Consider the following 15,909-nt stretch of genomic DNA (forward strand, 5'->3'; position numbering starts at 1 on the left):
TGGCTACGCAGTGCTATCCCAGTGCTTGTTAAGCACCAAGCAGAGCAAATCCCAAAGTCCACTCCAGCTCAGCTTTCAATCCCTGACCACCAGTTTGCTGTGAGGAATGTACCAGTAGCTGTTTGACACAGGAAAACTCTACCTTCCAGTCTCTGTTCTGGGGCTGAAGGGCACACAGGGGCCTCTCTTTGCTACCTGGCAGGATATGTTCAGGAGGGGTGCAGTCAATTTGTTCCATTTCGGTACCTTTCTTCTTCCGTTTTCCACTGTCTAGAACAGACAGAGACATAAAGTCAGTTCTGAAAGGTGAACAGTCCCTCCCCCAGTCATCATTCAAAGAGGGATGCAGAAGTACTCCAAGTATTCTCTGCACTCCTAAATGACACAGCACAGCCAACTGTTACTGTGTGTTTAACTAAGCAAGGAGTCAGGGAATGAAACCACTGACCACACCAGAGAAGTCTTTTCGACCCATACCTCCCAGGTCTCCTTCAGTGAAGACACTCAGGAAGGACAATGAGTTACAGTCCACACCATTGAAAGCATCTGATGGGTCAAGACTCTTCAGAAGGTCCCGAATGTGGCGCACGTGTATCCTGGCTTCTCGCACTGTGTATGGCTCTGATGACCAAAAAGTGAGGAAAGAAACTGGAATTAGACAGTTGCTCGCTCCTTTGGCACACAGGTCTCAAAATGGAACCAGAGGAAAGAGCTGACAGGTGGCCAAAATCACTCCCTAAGAAAACCCTCACTCATTCCCTCCCATGTCTGAAGGAACTTGCCTTCCACCACTTTCAGCAGTGAGCCCTCCTGCAGTCCTTCAATCGTCTTCAGCTCAGCAAAGTTATCCAGGACGTTGCCATCCAGCTGCAGGGAGAAGCAGGTCCGATGGCAGGTATCCTCCCGGTCCATCAAAACTTGATGGATTTCTTGCACCATCTCTTGAGGAGAAACCTTAAGAAGGTAAGAACACAATTGTTGTTTACTCTCCCACATGCTCTTGCCAAACTTTGCCCCTCAGCTGCAATATCAAAAACCTCTCAGACCTCTCCCTCCAGGCTTGGAAAGGCAGACTCTACCTCCCTTTCCAGGAAGATCTCTCCTGCTCCTGCTGGGAGGGCACTGTCACCTCTGGCAGCGTCAGCCACCTGAGTTCCACCCCACGGGGTTGGCACCCAGAGATGTAAGAGCCAGGCACTGCACCAAGCACTTGGCACGGGACAGAGGTGACAGAGGGCACTGAAGGAACAGCAGGTGGTGGGGGAAGTGGGGTTCTTCCCTTATCCATTCACACCAGATTAGTGGGGAGACCTTGGATGCTGCCCATGGAAAACAGCCCAGCTCCTCCTCCCCACGCGTGGTGAGCTGTGCCAGTGCCACACCTCCACAGGGCTCAGGGGAGGCCAGACCCACCCTGAGCACCAGGGCTGCTCCCCCACCTCCCTGCTCTGCTCCAGCACCACTGACACTGCTGAAAACCCAGAGCACTCGGGGTAGTTTACATAAGCTGCTGTAAACAACGAGGCCTGCTATTATTAGCCCATTAAAACTAACAGCCAGGGGGATTTAAAGGAGACAAAAAGCCAGTCTGAGACGCAGCTATTTCCACAGGGGATGGGATTTTGCTGCACTCTCTGCCAGTCTTGGGCAGATAAGAACTTCCCACTGGGTTTAGATTCCATATGCCTCTCCCCAGAATTAAGAGATACTTCATTCAGATAGTTTTTGGTGAAGTATCAAGCTAAATGGGACTATGAACCAGGCCTGTCAGAGCTCATCCTGACCTGGCAGCATGTCACTGTCCACATGACATGAGGCAGAGCTCTCTATGCAGAGGGAAGTGGAGACTGCATCATTCCCTTGGTCTTCTGGCTTGAGCTCCCTGAGCTGTGTTAGCACCTGTGACTGTACCAAACCCAGGCTGGCCTGAAGCAGCATCATGTCATAACTGCTGAGCAAGCAAGGGATTTTCCCTTCCTCACTCAGGCCCAGAAATCACGTTTTCACAACACTGCTTTAGAACAGCCCAGAAGTGGGAAGGCCATTTTCCCTGTGCTCAGCTCCATAGCCAAGCCCCTCTGTGATGGACAAAGAGCTACACCACAGTGAGTTCTCCTTCCCCTTGCTCCACACCTGGGATCCAGAATGAAACACCCTCCCTGTCCCTGCAATGCCCAGGCAGGCCTGGGCCAGGCAGCCTCTTGCTCATGTCTCTTCTTCCTTCATTTCTCTCAAGGCACTGGCCAGGCAGTCTCCTGCACCCTCCATCCTTTGCTGCCTCCTTCCCCACGTAGCCCTGGTCAGAAGACAGACAGGTCAGGGAGCAGCCAGGAGGTATTGTGCAAACTGTGAGGCTGAACAGGGGCCTTCCAGGCACTGCCTCCTTCCCTGCCTGCCTGGCTGAAAGGATCTGGCTCAAATACTCCCCACCTCTGTCCCCTTCCCCAGCTGGCGAGGGCAGGTACCTGCAGGGAAAAGGGCTCTATCCCTGGTGCACAGATCTTGACAGTGAATCCCGTGTCCTGTATGACGATGACCTCCTGGTCGTTCCCATCTTCTCCTGGCTCGGCCTCCTCGTGGCCATTCTGCTTGGCATCCTTGTCGCCCTTGAGGCTGTCATGCGGGCCGCTGCCATTCATCAGTGCCACGCCAGACGGGTGCTCTGGGCAAGGACAGAGGGGTTTAGACAAGGTCCTCTCCAATGGGCTGCAGAGACTGGCCTGGACACTGCAAAGCCCGAGCTAATCAGGGGCTAAAAGGCAGGGTTTTATTCTGCACTTGCTGTTTACTAGACAGAGGTGTGCCAGGCCCTTCCCTCCCTTTCCTCACAGCATAATGAAGGTGCTCTCACTTGCCTACGGTGTTTGCATCTTCCACAAACCATGTGCAGAGAGGGGAGGGAAGGAGAGCAGGAAGGATGGGTCAGTGTACACCACACTGAGCTGTCTTAAGCCTCTTAATTAAAAAAAAAAAAAAGGGTGTGTGGTGCTTTGCGGCCTGGAGGCAGCTGTAACCTCTGCACCAACACGTTAGAGAGCAGAGGGAGAGGGAGGCCGGCGGCTGCGCGGCACCGCTGCGCTCACGTGGCAGCCCGGTTACTCCACAGGCACACAACAGCTCCCAAGGCCCTGCCCACCTTGGGCCACCCTCTGCATTTCCAAAATACTTCACAGAGATCCCATGGTGCCAGGGTGAGGCCTTCCTAAGCACTTTTATTCGAGAAAATGGTGACGACATTTTAAGTGCTCGTTTAGACAGATGCGTCACAGGGCTGGGGAGCACTCTGCACCCACCTCACAGCTCTGCAATGCTTTGTTTTCTTTTTCAATAAGCTGGATAGCATCAGAGACCTGATTAGATCTAAGAAGCTGCCAGTCTCCTAGAGGAGCCTGCATCCTCTGAACCAGGCTGGGGACCACACTAAAGAGGACCAAGGGGCTGCCAAGAGAAGTTGGAAGAGTGGAAAGAGCTGCTGATAGCAACTCTGGGAGATGGCAGAATACCCCCTTCCCCCACAGCGTGCCAGGCCCGTGCCCCAAGGGCACCACCCCACCCCGCACACCTGGGGCAGTGGGTGCTGGAGAACAGCTGGCATCGTGCCCCTCAGGCTGTGCTCCCAGCAGGGCTGGCCCAGCACACCCAGCTGCACACCAAGGTCACACGCAGCAGTGCCAGCTTGGTGCTCTCAGGCACCCACTTGCAGGCAGCACAGATGGAGCAGGTAGGGTGCTTTCCCAGGCAGCAGAAACAGCCTTTCCAAAGGCTGCACAGGGCCAGGACAGCTGCAAGCCAGGCTAATGCCTCGAGGCTGCAGCCCTGCAGCCAGCTCCATCTGGCAGGTGTCGCTCCTCATCCTCACCTCCGGCAAGGCACCAGTCCCCACTCAGCCTCCCTCACCTCATAGGCTGGTGCTGTGGCTTGAGGACCTACAGCTGTCACAGCCAGTTCTTCTCCATCAGCCCCAGCTGCTTCTGCAGCCCAGAGAAGTCATCCAGCCTTCACAATACCCCAGAAAGGGATGGCAACACCATACCCCCCTGCACACCTCTGGAGCACGACATGAGGCTGCAGCAACAAGCCCTGCAAAAGCACCCATGGAGAGTCATGTCCCTGCCCCAGACAACGACTGCCAACAGCAAACCCTCAGAGATGACTGTCAGGGCTGACTTGGGACATGGTGAAAGGGCAAAAACGCAATGAGAGCACACCCATTCCAAAGGCAGTAGGTAGCAGAGCAACCTCAGGCAGCAGCTCAGCAGCTGCTGCTCATGGTCCCTGTCACTGTGCATATGTCCCCAGCACTCACTGCTAATTTCTTTGACAGATGAAGCCATGGGCAAGTGAGACAAGAGGCCGGGCTCTGGCTCCAGCAAGCTGCTGTCATGCTAGAAAGGAGGAAGAAACACTCCATGCAAGAGTGCATCAAGAGATGTGGTTTCAGAAAAACCACACCATGCCTAAAGGGCTGGGGAGAGCCCCTCGTCACACCCTGCAGCCAGCACAGCCATAGTCCTGGGCTGCCTGAACACGTGGGGATCTGGAGGGAGTGCAGACAAGCCACCAGGGAAATGCTACACCTGGGGCTACTGGTACTGCAGACAGGATGACCTGCCAGGTGCCCAAGCCAGGCTTGGCCCAGCCCCTGCCCACCCAAGCAGGGCAGGATCACTCAACTTCTGTTCCTGCTGTGCTAGCCAGAAAGGAGACAGAACTTGGCTGAAAGGAAGGCTGGCACTGCAACCCATGCACACGCCAGTCTGGAGAACAGCAAACACCTTCAGCAGCAAAGCCAAGTGAAGCAGGAAAATCTGAACACAGCAAGGGAAAGCCACCAGCCAGGACCACACTTCTGCTTTTCACTGCTCAGTGGTGTAAGATCCCCAAACTACTTAGTGTTTCAGAAATCAGAATACTGCTCCTAGTCTGCAGAAATACAACACGTTCACACCTTCCATCTCTCTTTTCCTTGAGTGAAGGCAGGGCTGGCACAACTCTGCACTTTGTGACAAGAGACATGTAGAGGCAACACCTTCATGTCTCCTTATGCTAGAGGATCAAGCTCCAGCCAGCACAGTCTTAAGTTTAGAAACAAAAGTTAAGTCTGGACTGAGAAAGATTTGCCGTGCAGCAGGTTAACCCTTGGATGTGAGCCAGGCAAGGCTTTCCAGAGGGGTTCTGCACAGAATGGGTATGTTTCAAGGAAGCACGAGCTGGCCTGGAGGCCGTGCTGCCTGCTGGGTGCTGACTCACCTGATGTGCTCCCCGAGGGAAGCAGAGCTGCACCCAGCTGCCCTAAAGTGGGTCACTGGTTCCTCCCACCCTCTGCACCGACTGTGCCGCGGCCTCAGCAGCGCCGGCGCAGAGGGAGGTACATCATGGGGCACTCATGGATTTCACAGGATTTCAGCCTACTTGAGACAGCAGGAGGAGGCACAGGAACACCTTAGGGACACCTCTCTCCCGTTCCTTGCTGCCACTTCAAGTCCCAAGCAGGCAGGCAGCTGTGTCTGGCTGCGGGCTCCCGCTGCACCCCAGATGGCTCACGGAAGGTGTCTGAGTCACAGGGAAGCGGTTCCACCCGCTCCGGGGGCAAACCCGGCGCTCCTCCCGCTCACCACCCTGCTCCTGCTGCAGATGGAGATCCCTGCCGGGTCACGTCGGCCTCGACACGTGGGTTTGTGGTCTCGACCGAAGGCTGTGACCTCTGGTCTCCCCTGTCATTCCAAGGGATGTGCCAGCATCCCAGCAAGGACCCTCCTCCTGCCCTCGAGCTGCAGCTTGTACCCAAGGTGTGGTGGAGGCTGCCGAGCTCTGGCCTGTGCTGTTCTCACGGTGAGAACACGATGAACACAATGTTCTCACTGCCGCCCTGAGCACAGCGCAGCAATGCCTGCACACAGAGCAGAGCAGAGCATGGCCAGGCACCGAGCACAGCACAGCAATGCCTGCACACAGAGCAGAGCAGAGCAGAGCATGGCCAGGCACCGAGCAAAGCACAGCAATGCCTGCACACAGAGCAGAGCAGAGCAGAGCATGGCCAGGCACCGAGCACAGCGCAGCAATGCCTGCACACAGAGCAGAGCATGGCCAGGCACCGAGCACAGCACAGCAATGCCTGCACACAGAGCAGAGCATGGCCAGGCACCGAGCACAGCACAGCAATGCCTGCACACAGAGCAGAGCATGGCCAGGCACCGAGCACAGCACAGCAATCCCTGCACACAGAGCAGAGCATGGCCAGGCACCGAGCACAGCACAGCAATCCCTGCACACAGAGCAGAGCATGGCCAGGCACCGAGCACAGCACAGCAATCCCTGCACACAGAGCAGAGCAGAGCAGAGCATGGCCAGGCACCGAGCACAGCACAGCAATCCCTGCACACAGAGCAGAGCAGAGCATGGCCAGGCACCGAGCACAGCACAGCAATCCCTGCACACAGAGCAGAGCAGAGCATGGCCGGGCACCGAGCAAAGCACAGCAATCCCTGCACACAGAGCAGAGCATGGCCAGGCACCGAGCACAGCACAGCAATCCCTGCACACAGAGCAGAGCAGAGCATGGCCAGGCACCGAGCACAGCACAGCAATCCCTGCACACAGAGCAGAGCAGAGCAGAGCATGGCCAGGCACCGCCGCACCAACCCACACCCACCCATCTGCACTCACACCTGGCACAAAGGATCAGATGCAGGATTAGGTTTCATCTCTGCCTGGACAAGGAGTTCACACGCCAAGGTGACAGGGCCTACTTTAATCACGCTTCCTATTTACAGCCAGGCTGTGGCAGCGGCACCTGGCAAACCCCTGCAAAGATCCTGGTGTGAGGGAGGGCGCACACCTGAACCCTGCTGGCTGCACATAGCACGGATCTGGGAAGGGTTAGTTAATAACTGATTTATGTTCAAACAAATCTTCTAAACCAATGTCAGACACAAATCCTTTTCAAAGATTATCGGATCCAAAAGTCAGCGACACTCTGTTGCTGGGAGTTAGCCTGGTCTGCAGGGACTGCTCTGTCAGTGGGGAGTTTCCTTCCCTACATTTAGTAACTGGAGAAATTCTTAGAGGGACAAAACTAAAAATTAAACCCCCTACTTCACCAGCACCAATCTTTGGAATGCATTTCCTATTATCAGTTCCAGTGCCATTCTGAGGGGCCAACTGGCTGGGGCCACTGTTCCCACTGGACTGCAATAATGCACTGGGTGAAGGGAGAGAAGGAACATCCCATCCTCAGCACAGTTGATGGAGCTGCTCCACCCCTGCAGCTCAGGCCTGTCCTCAACCTGCACACAGCCGAAGGAAGCCCAAGGCTCCCTGTGCTGGTCCCTCACAGCTGCACACTTCCAACCAAGCTGCTGCAGGCTGGGCTGTGCAGATCCACTCCCATCCTTTACAAGGACCACGTTTGCAGTCACAAACAACAGAGGGATTTAGCTTATGAATTGAGAAAAAGACAAGCAAAACGCCCTTAAGTTTGCTTTGCTGACATGAACAAGGCACAGACAGGTCCCTTTGTGGTACACACCCAGGTGGGATACCTCGTCACCTTCCTCCTTCACCTGTGAAGTTAAAACATCACCTCTGCATCCCTTCCCTCTCCTTTGTGCTGCCTCATCCCACAGGCACCCACAGCCACCCACCCCTGTGAGGGGCACACGGTGTGGGGGCTCCATGCAGCAGGACAGAGCACCTGGGAGAGGAAGCTTCTTTTTCTTCCTCTTCTTCTTCTGCTGCTGCTGCTTTGAGGGCAGAACCGGGGCCTGGGAATCAGCATCGGAGCTTGAGCTTCTGCTGGGGCAGGCAGTAGGCTCTGTCACAAAAGCAGCACTTGTGTTCTGAGCCTTAGGTGACACCTCACCAGGGGGAACAGGCTGCACAACTGCCCTTTGAGCTGGCAGGGCTTTGCCTGCACTGTCTGCCAGAGCAGAGGAGGGTGTCCCAGGGCTCCTTGGGGAGGGAGCAGGAGCTCTGCACTCGAGCGCGCTGTCCGGAGGCACCCAGGCTGCGTGCAGGCGCCCGGCCGCTCGCCCCTCGGCCGCTCGCCCCTCGGCCTGGCCAGCGGAATGCGCTCCAGGGCCCGCTCTGCTGTCAGCTGCTGCCACGTGCTCCTCCCGGCGGCAGGATCTGTGGGCTAAGCCGCTGTCCTCAAGTTTCACACAGCTCTGGCAGGCCTCAAGTGACTGAGCATGATCAACCAGCCCTGCCGGCCTGTCCCCAAGGTCGGCTGGAAGGACAGTCGCTGCACTGGATGCCTCTGTCCGCTGGAGCAGGCCAACCGTGCCAACGCCAGGTCTCGAACCGCTCTTATCACAAACTGTCATCATTCCTTCTTTGTCCTTGGTCTCAGAGAGGTCTTGGACGTATTCAGTGCCCTTCTGCAGGCTTCCAGTCACCGCCTCACTGGGGATGATGTCTGGATACAGCCCAGCACATTGAGCAGCTTCTGGCATCTCCGGGACGACACTGCAGCTTGTGGGAGACTTTGGCAAGAGAGGCGACCTCTCATCGGGTGAGCCAGAGCTGCGTGGCTGGAAGAGGAGATCGGTGACTTGCCTGCAGCAGTTTGCAAAAAGGCTGTTTCCCATGCCTGGCTCGTGCAGCACCGGATCAGAACGGTCAGCTGTGTTCCACGCATACACCGAAGTCCCCACGCGCAGCCCGTGCCCTGTGCTGCCTTCTCGCACTCAGGCGCTTTCTCCAAAGAGAATGCCTGCGTGGCCCCAGCGTGGCAGGACACAGGAGCAGCAGCTGGATCCCACGTCCCGTGTGCTCACCAGAACTGGATGCTGGGCTTGCAGCAGTTTCCCCAAGGTGCTGCCTGGGCACCTTCACGCAGGCCGCCCCCGGCCCTGTCCCCAGCTGCGGCTCCGCTCTCCGGTCCCCAGCACAGCCGGGCTCACTCGGGGGATGCCGCCCGGGCCGGGCAGTTATAAATAGCCTGATCTCGAGTGCCACACCAGTGCAGCCTGGGATGAGCGCTGTGCCAAACCTGAGCAAGTGAGATGCATTGAATTACAAGGCCAGAGCAGTTACTATGGCACGCCTGGGCCCGGCACAGCCATCCATACTAAGCAGGCGAGCACAAAGCATTCAGGCAGTGAACCAGTCAGTAGTTTCTAGACGAATTTTCTCTCCTCTCATGCTGCTCTGCCATATAAAACACAACAAACCACAAAACCACACACAATCCCCTAACACCTCTCTTTTCTCCATGCTACTTAAAGAAAACCATGGCAACTGAGCAGGGATTATGGAGCTGGAGCTTTCTCCAAGCACCAGGTGGCCGGGGAGGTTGTGGCCAAGCAGGCCACTCCTCACACCTCCAGCAAGGCCGTGCCACAGCCGCGGGCTCCTCACCTGCCATCGCTGGCATCATCCAGGTCTCACTCCTTTGGCACAGGACAGGCCCCCGAGCTCTGGAGCCTCAGGCCCATGAGCCAGCACCAACTTTCAGATCACATGAGCATTGTGGTTTTCTTGTGATTTGTGATTTTTGAAGGACTTCATATGTACTGATAGCTTCCAACTCTTCCTCCTCACAAAGAGACCTCTGGGAAGAGGAGGAATCTCCTGGAAGTACCTGGTCAGGTCTCATGAAGCTGAGCTGCATTTCTTCACCTACAGCCAATGCAAGCTCACGTGTTAGCTCTAACCTGTGAAGGCTGGTGTCAGTACAGCAAATGCAAATTAAATTTTAGCTGGATAATAAATGAAGCTAAATAAATAGTTTAATGAATCCAAATAAAGTTACTAAATGAATAGGCATTAGCTCCAGAGATGGCCCTAATGAAAACATTTCTGCAGGACATCCTGTCAGGAAAAGTGGGAGACATGTGGAGGTGCCTCCCTAGTGGAAACCACAAACCCACAGCTTCCAAGGAACTTCCCACTTTAGGTACAACAAGGACTTCCTTTAATAAGAGCCCACAGTGAAACATTAGAGCTGCTCTACTGGCATCATTAAACTCAAATTGGTTCTAAGACATCTGTGGGCAGAGGTACAAGCTCTGCATTTATTTCTCAGCAGCTTCACACCACTGAGACTGGCTTGGAGAGAGAGCAGAGCATGGTGAGGCTGCAGCCTGCAGTGCTCTGGGCAGGACAAGCCCCAGGACACCCAGAGGTTCCCACAGCTGCTGGCCTGGGCACTTAGAGGTGCTGAAATGCCTTGTGCTTTGCATCTGGCACCCTGACTTACCCACCCTGCACTCTCCACATCTGGGAACTACATTTAAACTCATTTGTAAACTATCTGGCCAAAACTTTTCATGAACCTAGCCTTGAAACTGGCCGTCTGGGTGACCCTGCTACAATAACACTCAATTCAAACATCACAGAAATCGGGCACAAAGAGTAAGACTAATGCAAAGTGCAAAGACCAGCACCAACAAAACCATTAACTGTGTCAGGAAGAGCACGTTTCTCAAATTTCAAGAGAGCTGAAGGAAGGAATTGTATTTCAGACAGAAACCAAGGACCAGCCGATAATCCTCCAAGTCCCTGTGCTTTACCCTTGCACATAGCTTAGTTTCAGAAAGCTACTGGGACAGCAAGAGCAGGGAACCAGCCTGTTGTTCTGCGGGCAGGGTTTGCAGGGGAAGTCTGGCAGCTGTGATGGCCTCAGCAGCTCGGGCTGCCCTGCAGTGCAGCTGTGGCCACTCGGGTCACACACGGCTCAGGGGACGGCAGCTCCAGGAGCTCTGCAAGAGTGCTGCCAGCAGCAGCCCAGGAAAGCTGCTGCCCCACAGGAACCCCTCCCCAGGGACACCGAGTGACCCACCCCAGCTGCACAGTGCCCTGACCCCAGCTGGCACCACAGCCCGACCTGAGCTGAGCCTCCAGGGACACAATAGCAAAGACCGAGCACGCACGGCACGGCACAGCCTGCTACCAGCCAGGACCCACATTACCACCCCCAGTCTCATCCAACCCCAAGGGCAGGAGGCTGGCTAGTGGGGAGCCTGGGAAGCAGGGCTAGTCCCAGGCTAATCCAGCCCACTGGAGTTCTGGGCAAGACTCATGATCCTGCAGTTTTATGTCATTGCACATAACTACATACAACCTCTCTGAGCCCGCAGCCTCTTCAACAGCTTGTAGTAGAGACTTTCTCTTTAAAGTGAAAGACAAACTAAGGAAATGCTTTCTTAGAAAAACATGCCAACCAAAAGCTAATCCTGAGAGAGCCTTGCTACTATGGCAAAAACCTGACCTACTGCCAAAAGTGACAGCCAATGCCACCACAGGAGGAACCACGTGCTGGTTTTCATCTTTGGCACACTGTCCAAGCACTGCCCCAAGGACTGGCATTGCTTCTCAAATGCAAATAAAAAAATGCATGAACTTCAGACCTGTAAAGCTTCTAGAAATAACAACTTTCCAGCACAACCAATGGAGCACAATGCAGGAAAGTAAAGCAAGTGCTGGGAAGCTGTGCCAGAAGAGGGGTGTGCTGCCAAGTTTAGTCATGTACAGACAATGAAGGTAAACACAGGACTCTGCAACATGGTGCTGGTTTTACTGTGCAGGAGGCCGTTCTGAGTCTGCAGGTGGATTTATCTCAGTGCGTGTTCCTGACCTACTTACTTCCACTTTTCAGCTGGGAAACCCAGGAGCAAGGCTGCTCAGGCAGAGCAGAGAGCTTCCACTGGGAGCTCAGCTCTTATCCCACTGACAGAACCGCCCCGAACACGATTCCCTCGGGTTCCCATCCCTCATCTTGCCGTGCAGATGCTGTGTTATCACACTCCTTTCCTCTTCTTAACCTTGTAGCAGTGATCAGATTTCTCTTGCACAACTTTCCTCCAACTTGTCCCCCCCAAGCCTGCTAGAGCTGCGTATTAAAATCCCCGACTGCCAGCAATTCAGTCCTTTCCAAAACACCACTGAACCTCCAAGGTTGGGCAACAGACAGCGATAGCAGATCCCCAGATTAAGAATCAGCCTTCTGACCTTGTTGCTAATGCACAGCTACACTTGCCTCCACAGCAGTTTTCCATTAACACCTGCATTCTCCGCTGCTCCAACAGAAGACGCATCTGAAAGCAGGGCTGTCTGGAGAGCTCGGGGACAGAGGGACTGAGCCAGGAGAAAACTAATCTGGGCAGGGCAAGGTTGAAAGGCATTTTACAGCAGCTAGAAACACTGCTAAACTTGTACGTGAGAAACTTGTTCTAAGGCAGAGAAGACAGTAGGAATAAAAGTAATCCAAGAAAGGCTGTACACAATGGCTGTCCGATCTCACACCAGCGGATAGCAAAGGTAACAAAACTGAGCCCATCAGAAATCATTACAGGAACCCCAAGTGTCCATGCTTTTGTGTATCTGCACTCAGGTCAGAGCAGCCTCAACAGTTTCTAGGCTGGGGGAAGAGAGCAGCAGCCATCAGCCCTCTCATCTGGCACAGAGCCCAGCACCCCAGCCTGGGTGCCTGGCACAGCTCAGGGGGGTTCTGCAGCCAGGAGCCCACTCACAGCCTGCCCATGGCTCCAGGTACTGAGAGCTGCCCCCAGACACAGCCAGTGCCCCCCTACAGGGGTGCTCTGCAGGGCACACAAGCAGTGGGAACACCAGAGCCCAGGAGCCAGAGCTTGTGAGGCCGATTCCAAGGTGGCCAGGATGGCCCTGCTCCCAGGCGAGACCTTCCTCTGCTCCTCCCCAAATTCCACGTGCCATGCCGAAAGGATTCTTCCACCTTCCACCCTCCCTCAGCAATCAATTGTGGCTGGAGAGGCAGAGATTACACTACATAACTTTTTAACCTGGTTGCTGGCACTGCAGGCATGATGCTTGCTTCAAAATTCAACGCAGGGGTGAGAGGGGGAGGCTACGAGCACTGAGCTTCCCACTGCTGAACTGCATCCAACCTGCTCCACTACCAAACGCCGGTGAACTTTGCTTCAGGTGACAAACTTCAAAAATCCACCTCGATACCATAAAACCAGCGGGGGATGGAAGCAATGTGTGGGTCAGTCAGGGGATTCACGTGCCTCGGGACGAAGGCCAGCCACAAGCCACACTGCTTCCATGCCTTTTGCTTTAGAGACCAGAGAAAAGAGCTGAGCCTGAGATGGGTGCTCAGGCTCCTAAGTTCTTGAAGGTACAAACAACCAAACGGAGCAAACCCAGGGCAGCTGGAGGCATCTCAGGGTCAGTGCCAGCCCAGGAGCTGGCACTGAGAGCAGCGAGGACATGGAGCTGCACGCTGTCCCTGAGCGTGGCCTGAGCCACTCAGGCTCCGACACAGAGCAACAACAGCCAGCAAATAACTGGTTAAACCTGCAATTTCCAGCTGAGATGTCGAACAAGCCTCTGCCCTTTCCAGGAAAGCTCTTGCTCATGAGTATTGTCTAACGTGTCAGTGGCGGCCGCAGCCCGAACTTGCAGGAGGACCCAGCCCTCTGCTCTGCCCGCAACCCTGGGACCGGCATGTCCGCCCACCGGCAGCGCCACGCGGTGCCCGGAACGAGCTCGGCTCCCGCAGCCCGGGCGGGGAGCGCCCGCCGCGCCCACGGGCTCCGGGAGCGACCCCCGGGCCGAGCCGCTCCCCGCGGCCCGGGCACGGCGCTCCCGGCCCGGGCCCCCCCGCGGCCGCGCGGTGGAGCGGCCCCATGAAGGTGACCTTCACCGGGCCCGGGGCTCCCGCTGCGCCGGGACGGGCCCGCCCAGGCCCGGAGCCCCGCCTGACCCCGCGGCTCCCTCGGGCCCCGGCCGCGGCCCGGCCCCGCTGCGGCACGGGACGGCACCCGGAACCGCGCGGCCCGGCCCCGCTGCGGCCTCCGGCCCCGGCAGCCAGCGCAGCTCCGGGGCCGCCGGGAGCATTCTCGAGGCGGGCAGGTGCGCGCGGCCCCGGCACGACTCCCCGGCAGGAACGGAGCCCCTGGGCCGCGGGCGCACGGCCCCGCCGCGGGGCGCGCCCGGGCCGCTCCGCCGGGCTGGCCCCGGGTGGGACGAGCCGCCCGAGCTGCCGTAACCAGCCCGGCTCCCCTCCGCAGCCGCAGCCCCAGCCCCGCTCCCGCAGACCCCCGCGACCTTTCCGGCGGCAGCTAAGAGCCCCGGCGCCGGAGAGAGAGCGGTGGGTTCGCACCGCTGCTCCGGGCATCCTCGGGACGGGCATCCCCCGCGCCGTAGCCCGGCCCGCGCTGCCGCCGCAGGCCCCGGCCCAGTTCCTTACCGGGGCGCTGCTGCGTCTCGGCGGGCCGGCTGTCGCGGGGTGCCGGCTGCTGCTGCTCGGCGCCCTGCGCGGCCGGCACGGCGGCCGGCGGCATCTCGCCCGCTCGGATGACCATGGGCCCGCCGAAGGACAGCGCCGTCCGCCCGCCCACGTGGTGCGGCCCCGCCGCCGCTACGGCGCCCGCCAGGGCCCAACCCCCGCGCGCCGGCAGCGCCTTAAAGGGGCCGCGCCCGCAGCCGCGCGCACCGCCCGCCGGGCCAGGCCCCGCTCGGCCCCGCTCCGCTCGGCCCCGCGGAACTCGGGGTACGGCCCAGGGACACCCCCCCCGCAAAGCCTGGGGAAGGTCACTGGCCCCCGGCGTCCCGCCCGAGGCCGCCAGGTCGCCGTGCAGCGCCGGGGGCCCCGCGGTGCCCCCTTGCCCGGGGGGCAGAGCCGGGAGCGGGCAGTGCGGGCCCGTCCGCCCCGCAGCACCGCGCCCCGCCGGGCGGGCATGGACACGGACACGGCCCGGGGCGTTCAGGGGACACAGCAGAGCGGGGTTTGGGCTGGAAGGGACCCCCGGTCCCACTCCCTGCTGTGGGCACGGACACCTTCCCACAGTGCAGGCAGCTCCGAGCCCCGCTGCACCCAACAGGTTATATTCCTTTAAACAGGAGTCTGCAGCCGTGGATGGAAATGTTGGGAAAATCTTTAATTGTAATAAATAATGGTTGGTGATAGGTAAAAAAAAAAAACCAAACAAAAACAACAACAAAACCAACAAAAATCACAACCAACACAAAACAAAAATTCCAACCAAACAAAGGAAGGATGTTCTTTAACGTTTGATCTTTGTCACTTTCAATCCTAACCAACAAGAAGGGATATTTAATCCATGAAACACATAGTAGCTAACCAGCAAGCTGTAAGTGATGTCCATGTGTTAGAAAACCAAGTTTAGGGCTTGACATGATTCAGTGATCTAAGACCTGGGGGAGGAAGTTAACATAGCTTGAGCGGAAGGATGTTACCGTTAATAATGGACACAAAGAGTACAGAATTTATGGGCCACAAGGACGTTTGGCTGGACTCCCCAAGATAAGGACCAACTAATAAAACTGACTCAGTGATTGTGCTGAAATCAGCTCCAAAAGGGTAGAAGGTAATTCTGGTAGGGGGGGTCTGTGGCCGTCAACCCACAGACCACTGATGCTAGAAATCAACCAACCCAAAAGAGGAGAAAGACAATCAGCATGGGAAGCGGGGAATCATTGACCAATAGAGAATACTAATTAATAGGAGAACTACGTAATTTGTGGCCAATGCACACTAATTCCTTTGTTTGCTAAAATGTATAAATTGTTAAAAGTTTTGATTGCCATACATGTTAAGCAGAACAATCCCCCATGTGACCAGCACTGAATAATGTCAACTTTCTAACCAAACAAACTGATTGGAGAATTTATTTCCCGTTTCTCTGTGTCACTGTCCAGTCTGGCCTTGAACACTTCCAAGAATGGGACAGTCTCAGCTTCTCTGGCCAGCCTGTGCCAGGCCCTCCCCAGCCTGACAGGGAACAATTCCTTCCCAATACCCCATCTAACCCTGCCCTCTGGCAGTGGGAAGCCATTCATTCCTCCTTGGCCTGGCACTCAGATCCTGATAATGATCCCCCCATCTACCTGCAGGCCCCCTGCAAGAACTGGGGTGTCCCTCTGAGCACTCCCCAGAGCTGTGGAAGAGCTCTGGGGGGGTGA

General features: G+C 56.6%; 1 protein-coding gene across 2 annotated transcripts in view; it reads right to left on the reverse strand.

The window, feature by feature from the left end:
- CLUH (clustered mitochondria homolog) overlaps positions 1-14,304 on the reverse strand; it is a 33,195-nt gene extending 18,891 nt beyond the window's left edge. The window contains exons 1-5 of one of the 2 annotated variants that reach the window (XM_036394990.2): positions 14,174-14,304; positions 2,466-2,662; positions 783-954; positions 478-621; positions 143-270 (exon numbers count right to left, since the gene is read on the reverse strand). In XM_036394990.2, the coding sequence (XP_036250883.1) occupies positions 143-270; positions 478-621; positions 783-954; positions 2,466-2,662; positions 14,174-14,288 (756 nt within the window). In that variant the 5' untranslated portion in view covers positions 14,289-14,304. Of the gene's footprint in view, positions 1-142; positions 271-477; positions 622-782; positions 955-2,465; positions 2,663-7,693; positions 8,732-14,173 lie in introns of those variants that run through there. The other variant, XM_036394992.2, reaches the window with a different exon arrangement.
- Between the last annotated feature and the right edge of the window lie 1,605 nt (positions 14,305-15,909).

This window comes from Molothrus ater, chromosome 21 (genome assembly GCF_012460135.2).
Source record: "Molothrus ater isolate BHLD 08-10-18 breed brown headed cowbird chromosome 21, BPBGC_Mater_1.1, whole genome shotgun sequence".
NCBI classification, from domain to species: Eukaryota; Metazoa; Chordata; class Aves; order Passeriformes; family Icteridae; genus Molothrus; species Molothrus ater.